The sequence below is a fragment of the Anneissia japonica genome, unplaced genomic scaffold (assembly GCF_011630105.1).
Source record: "Anneissia japonica isolate Jap-2015-1 unplaced genomic scaffold, ASM1163010v1 scaffold287793_len260017_cov185, whole genome shotgun sequence".
Lineage (NCBI taxonomy): Eukaryota > Metazoa > Echinodermata > Crinoidea > Comatulida > Comatulidae > Anneissia > Anneissia japonica.
This window is the reverse complement of record NW_022693789.1, coordinates 33,028-40,047: the sequence shown is the minus strand read 5'-3', so window position 1 is coordinate 40,047 and position 7,020 is coordinate 33,028. Positions and strand designations below refer to the sequence as shown.

At 33.3% G+C, this 7,020-nt stretch overlaps 1 protein-coding gene across 1 annotated transcript in view; it reads right to left on the bottom strand.

The window, feature by feature from the left end:
* LOC117100934 (protein inscuteable homolog) overlaps positions 1-5,022 on the bottom strand; it is a 19,446-nt gene extending 14,424 nt beyond the window's left edge. The window contains exons 1-2 of the mRNA XM_033240776.1: positions 4,790-5,022; positions 1,075-1,134 (exon numbers count right to left, since the gene is read on the bottom strand). Coding sequence (XP_033096667.1) covers positions 1,075-1,134; positions 4,790-4,806 — 77 coding nt within the window. The 5' untranslated portion in view covers positions 4,807-5,022. The remainder of the gene's footprint in view (positions 1-1,074; positions 1,135-4,789) is intronic.
* Between the last annotated feature and the right edge of the window lie 1,998 nt (positions 5,023-7,020).

Sequence of the window (7,020 nt, the reverse complement as noted above, 5' to 3'; positions counted from 1 at the left end):
ATACAATAACGATGTTAAAGTATTATATTTGTTTAAATACATGTGTACGATATGCATCATCCTCATAAGAGTTTCGATAGTATTTTCATATATATTCATAGTGTTGTTTGAAGTTGTCCCAGACAATTGGGACGTGTAAAGAAAGTGGATATTCGGTGAGTTCACTCTTGTTGCATATTTTCCTGTTAACATCCTGCTGGTTGGAGGTTCCGAAAAAAAGTGCCAAGAAATTAGCAACGGTTAAAAACAGCAGGAGTGAACTCTATACTTAATTCGCAACCCTTTAATACATACGGTAACAAATAGCTTCATTATACACCTGACACTGTGTAGAGTGAAGCATACACCTTATGTATTCCAGCAGTTTAGTCCAGCAGATTACTATAGAAATATTAAATATTTTAGAAGATGTATATTTACCATTATTAGATGTAATGAATCATTGGTAAAAACGGTTGTAAACCCTGTTTCTATTTGAGAATGTATTGAACAGTTTAAAAAGTATTGTTGATACTGCGAATGTATTGGTAGAGAAATTTAAAATAAACTTAACTATATAAAATAATCGGAAACAATCAATAGGAAACTGAGAAGCGTCTTGTTGAAGCCTGATGATTAGTGGCGGAACCAGGAGGGCGAAAGTTCCGCTTTCCCCTTAGTGCTGCCAAAAACCTCGAAGCAAGTTTCATCAGTAAGGTAGAGATTAAATGACTAAACCTCAAATTTCCATGGGAATAGCCCTCAGATTTCCCCCCCCCCCACAATATGAAAGGGAACACCTCAATTCTCCCCTCGGACAATTGGTGTCCACCATCCCCTCGATTGCCATCACCATCGTTCCACCCTTTCCGAATAGAATAGAATATACGCATCTCAGCTATCTTCTGTATACCATGGAGGAGATATATTAAGATATATACACAGCAAATACAGTAAAATAATTTGTTTAGCAGTTAATAATGCATGGTCTACATAGACCTGTCTTTAAAAATAACGATGATGAGAAATAAATATTAGAAAAACAGGAAACTTGATATAGCCTAAATTTGATTTAAAAAAAACGGCATGACTTACTCGGAAATAGATTGATTTAACCACTGGTTTAATGCACTGTTATTCAATTGTCTTGGTGTCCTATAAAACAAAAACATGTGAAAAAAGTAATCAACTAGAGTACGTTTGATTATTATGAGAGTCAGTGCTGGATCAGGACGAGAGGAGTGCACAAGAAAAGTTCCTCCAGCTTCGATCGCCAGCGTTGCAACTTCCATTAAAAAAATGTTTTAGCCTATAATAAGTAGAATGAGCAATAGCTTGTATCATAAGCCTCGAGGATCATAGGCCTACATGACTGCTCATTCTTATCTTCATCTCAAAATATAATTCTATGGAAAGTTGTTCGTAATTAAAGTTATTCAACCAGTTGCTTTGATAGACTAAAACCTCGAATAGAAGCCCTGGGCTTTTCTTCAATTTTTGTTATCATGCGAACCTTGGATTGGCTTCTTTTCGAGGCTACTTTTGGAAAGTAAAGAGGGGCTTCTTTTCAAAATGAATGCTGTACATTTTGGGAATCACTACTATAAAACAATAAATAGGGCCACTGTAACATCAGTATGTATCTTGGAGTGTATTTCACAGGCAAAAAATCACCTAAACTACAGTGTAACGAAGTGGAAGGTGTTTTAAATATATTTTGTTTCTTTAAAATTCATGTACTGTACTGTACTGCCTCGAAAATAGCCCATGCTATCTTGAAAAAAGCCCATATGTGCCTTTTCGAGGCTACATTTGCAAACCAATGTGGGGCTTCATTTCGAGATGGGCTTCTCCTCGAGATTAAAGTCCATTGGGCTTATTCGAGGTTTCACCGTACATAACTTTGTTTCCCCACCTTAATAGTACTTATGAGGTTAGTATTTCATATTTGAACAATTAAGGCCTTTTAATTACACACTAATGAGCATTATTGTAGGTCTACAAATTTTAAGGGCACAATTTGAAAAAAAAAAAAAATTGACAACCAAAATATATTGCCTAATTCTTTGACAGAGGTTTTGGTTGTGGTACATTTTGTAATGCATTCGAACAGTGAATGAATGCGTACAGTATATATTGATCTAAACATGAAACCAATCAGAAGTACTAAGTAATGGATGAATTGGGTAAAATGTTTCAATCGAAAATCTGAAAAAATAATGTCTTGCGGTGGTCTTTGAGTTTAATGAGAGCCAACCATAAAAAAAAAATCATGAGTCAGCCAACAAATTATTTTACGACTAGCGTTTTCAACAATTACACTTAATTGTCAACAATACTCATGTCGAAATGGTGTAATCAATAACTCATTATAATTGAATACAAACCACCCACAAATGTGAGCCAACCAGAAGATATGCAGGTTAAAACATTTCAAAACATGTGCATCACGCCTGAGTAATGTTCGTAAGTATTTTTGTTTTGAGATGGCACATTGAACTCTTTAATTGATTGTACATCCATGGACACGGTGTACACATCATCACTCTTATTTCACCTTCAGGCAATTCATTAAGGAATACATATTTTATTACTGGGACAGGAATGGTATCACATCACCTTCTAGATGGAAATGGGAGTTGAGACAGCTTGTAAAGTGTGTTGATTTTCATCATGATTATAATCAAGGTCACCAAAATCACCATCACCATGATCATGATTATCATTATTATCATCATCATCATCATCATCATCACGAGTATCATCGTTTATTATCAACATCATCATCATCATCACCACCATCAAACTATATTGATATAAATTGATAGGAAAACATAAGTGTAACATTGGGTTGAATTGAATTTGAGTATAAGTATTAGTTAGAGTGTAAGTATTAGTTTGAGTATAAGTAGTACCGTAATAATGATAAATGTAAGTCTTATATAGCGCATAATACAAGAAAGTTTCTTCGCGCTTTACATTAACAAAACAACTAACATCGCCTAACCATGAAATATCCTAATAATAAAAAGAAAACTATAAGTATGAGCAACTTAGCTCAGTCGGCTATGTGGTAAACAAACGTAATGACTATTGACTGATTAACATGTTAGCGTTAAATACATAAAGTAATGTAAATTGACATAAGTTTAAAGTCCATGAGTTGCTGTGTTACCTCTTATTTATGACCATAAACAAATCATTATGAATGTGCATTCTTTAAGTGTGGTATTTATTTAGGTCTATTTATTGTTAGTCCTTCAACAACAGTAGAAAATACTTGATTAGGACCACTTATTTGCAAACACAAGACAATTAACGCAGGACAGACCTAGGAAAAGGTCTTCTTAGTGTAAATATACACATGAAACGTAATCAAATGTTAGGCCTGTCGTGATACAGTCCTTGGTGTGGGATTTATCATACATGGGGATTTCAATACGCAAAACAATTCGGAATTTTGCAAGATTTTAACTCAGGCATTGGCCTATATATCCAATAATTAAATTATATATGTCTCTTATACACAATATAATATATATATATAATATATATATATATATATATATATATATATATATATATATATATACATACTTAAAGATATATGTGATTTGCCAACAATTATAATGATAAAAAAATTATGTAATGCATAAATAAAGCGTAAATATTATAAATAGTGCAATATAATAATTACTATAATTTATAATGAGTATAAAGATTATATTAGGCCTACAATAATAGTGATAAAAATGGTGATGAGGATGATGGTGATGTTTTGATGAAGATGGTAGTGGTAATGATAATGAATAAAGATAATGATAGTGATGATGATAATGATGATGATGATGATAATGAAATGTGGTGTATGCAAAACTTTCCATCATTATAAATAAAACAGGTCTATTCAGTGTGGATAGGTACTGATTAATATTAACTAAGATTAGTAGGCCTATAATATTACAAATTTCAATTCACATATACCTTTATTTCATGAACGTTATTGCAACTGAACATAACAAAATATAAATTAAACTGTTTCAGCAAAAAATTATGCAGCACAAATATTTTCTTTGAAGTTTTATATAAGCCTGGAAAATATATAGGTCTATATTTTATCACACACATTCTAAATGGTATCAATACATCAAATCGTTAATTCACAAAAACAGACGTCTTGAATAATCAGCATATGCAGTGATGAAAACAGGTGGTATATTAAAATCGTGCATAACATCAGATTGCTGATCACTGCAGTATTATTCTGTTACTCATGGATAGACAATGACACGACTATCGAATAAAGACAAGGTCTACAGACAGTTCGGAATTAAAATACTGAAAACGCAACATCATCATCGTCATTCTTGTTGTCATAGTCATCCTTAAAAACACCAACACCATCATCATCATAATCATCGTCATTCTCATCATCAATGTCATCTTTAACACCATTAACATCATTGTCGTCGTCGTCGTAATCGACGTCGTCAACATTGTCTCCGCGTCGCCTTCATTACCGTCGTCGTCGTTATCGTCATCACCAACACCAAACAAACACTAAATCTAAATTACTTTTATAATATCCTACTCTGGTTCAACTTTTAGAAAATTAAGGTACAGTATTAATTAGGCCTATAGCATGCAATATTTCAGCTCAAAATCTTCTCACTATTCTCCTTCCCTCTATACATTTCTAAATTTGCAACATTTTGTCTTTGTGGGCGTTCTGATTAAGAAATGATTAAAAAACGATGACACAGCCTATAAACCACCTGCATAAAAGAAATTAAAAATTCAATATCCTTACCTGACAACACCCTGCATTGTTGATGTACGTGCTTTTTATCAACTGGTTGAGACAAAACGAATGAAAAAAAATTTGCCCCGAGGTCGGAATACACAGTAAACGTATAATTTTTCTCCACTTAGTTGTTCAGGAAAGAAAACATACAGATTGGTATTATGGTGAATCGTTAAATATGGTCCTACTTCAATACTCACAAAGGAAAGATCTAGTCTGAAAGCAGATGAGAACGTGCTTGATGCAAAAGTATGCTACTTGCAATGTATGAATCCAAAGAGGTATTATTTTCCTGGTAATTGTAGACTATTCCACTCATTTAGAGGGGTGAAAGAGGAATGTAAAACATTAGAATAACACTTCTTATTCATTTCTGCAGACCAAGAGAGACGACGTCACCACTCAATGCGTTGCGAGTACACAAAAAATACAGTATTCTACAACGATAAAAAAAATATATTTACTATGAATGTTTTTTTAAAATACAATGACAATGGGCGTATTCGACAAGTTCATTTCGTTGACTACGAATTTGCGTTGAGTATTATTTTCATTCGACACGTTTCGTAAAATAGAATTCGTTGACAACGAAAATTAACGCAAACCAGAGTGCGTTAATCAGGTTAAGTTATTCACGTGACCAACAAAAATGGCCGATTGGTAAGTTTAGAAACAAAAATTGCGTTGATATAATTTAGATTACATTTAAGAAAATAAAAATTATACTATTTACCCACATGAAGTCAAAAAATAATTGTAGGCTAACAGAATTCAAAAACAGCCATTTTGTTTTGTCGAGTATTTACAAGTTTTCTATTCGACTGGTCGTCTTTTTATTCGTATTTTACCGCTGCGCAGCTGGGCGTAGTTTAACGGAGAACGACCAGTCGAATATAAAACTTGGTTCACAGGGCTGACAGTTAGTATTACAAAAATATATACTGATAGATACAGAACCCGTGAAAATTGTGTATACTTGAGCCATCGATGGCACTTTTCCACAATCACAAAAGTTTCAAAGTCATATAATAATACAAATTTCATAATCAGTTGATAGCTTATGAACATACGATACGCTTGAATTTTAGAATGGATGTGAATAGAATTGGCATGAACAACATTTTGAAAATAAAGTTAATTAAATTATTATATATTCGAATTACCATTGAAATTGATTTAATTTTAATATAACAATATATCTGAATACGTTTTTCAATTTTAGAAAGCGTCCATGTTCCTGTTCCTGGAATTTGGCGTTTCTCACAATTTAATGTTTCGCTTTGAGCGAGCTTCTACGTTAGTTGTCAAAACACGATGACATCAAAGGTCTAGGAAGGAGGCGCCTACCTTGCACTTAATATAGAGGGCACCATATCTATTTTATAGATGGATGGGATGGACTCTCTTCAGGATTGCAATACATCGTTTTCTTTGGAACACCTTAAAAGTCACATTTTTCTGTAATTTAAGTTTTCGGCCATTGTTTAATTTCATGTTATACCAATAATTCTATTGTGGCTTTTATGGAAGAATGAATGACGAATGAATGAATAAAACGTGTGACCGGCCATAATCTTAACCCATTTAACTAATTTAAAACATAGATTTTAAAAAATCAAATTTGTTTGTGAAATTTAGAAATGAAGAAAAATTCACCAAGGAAAGTGGTCTGACTCAGGTTCAAAATTATTATTTGGAAATTATTATTGTTTGTGTTTATGTAGCCTGTTTACAATGAACACGGGAATGAAGTAAAGCATAAACAACATAAATATAAAATATAAATAATCAAAATAATATTGGTTGAAACTGTGTCTGCATAAAGGAACAATGATGTAAACATGGTATCGAACAGCATATCAACGTAAAAAAAGTCTAGTCTGAAAAAATTCCTCCAGTGGGATTTGAACCTGCGATCTCTCAGTCATTTGGCGAGTATCACGCTGTTTAGACAAATTCAACAGAGGCCCGTCCGCGATTTTTTTTTCCGTACGAAACATTTACATGAAACTCCACTCGGGCCGTCTCGACTGCAATCGACCCGAAAATCTCATATTGCCGAATTAAGGAGGTCAAAAGGTCATCAATAGATAAACGTCTACAAAACAACTTCTGAGAGAACGTCGCTGTCTAACTTTTAAAAATACATTGATGTTACCCTGTCTCTTATACACATCTAGATGTGTATAAGAGACAGATGAGAAGGTGGCCGGTGGCCGGGGGGCGATTTTTTTTTC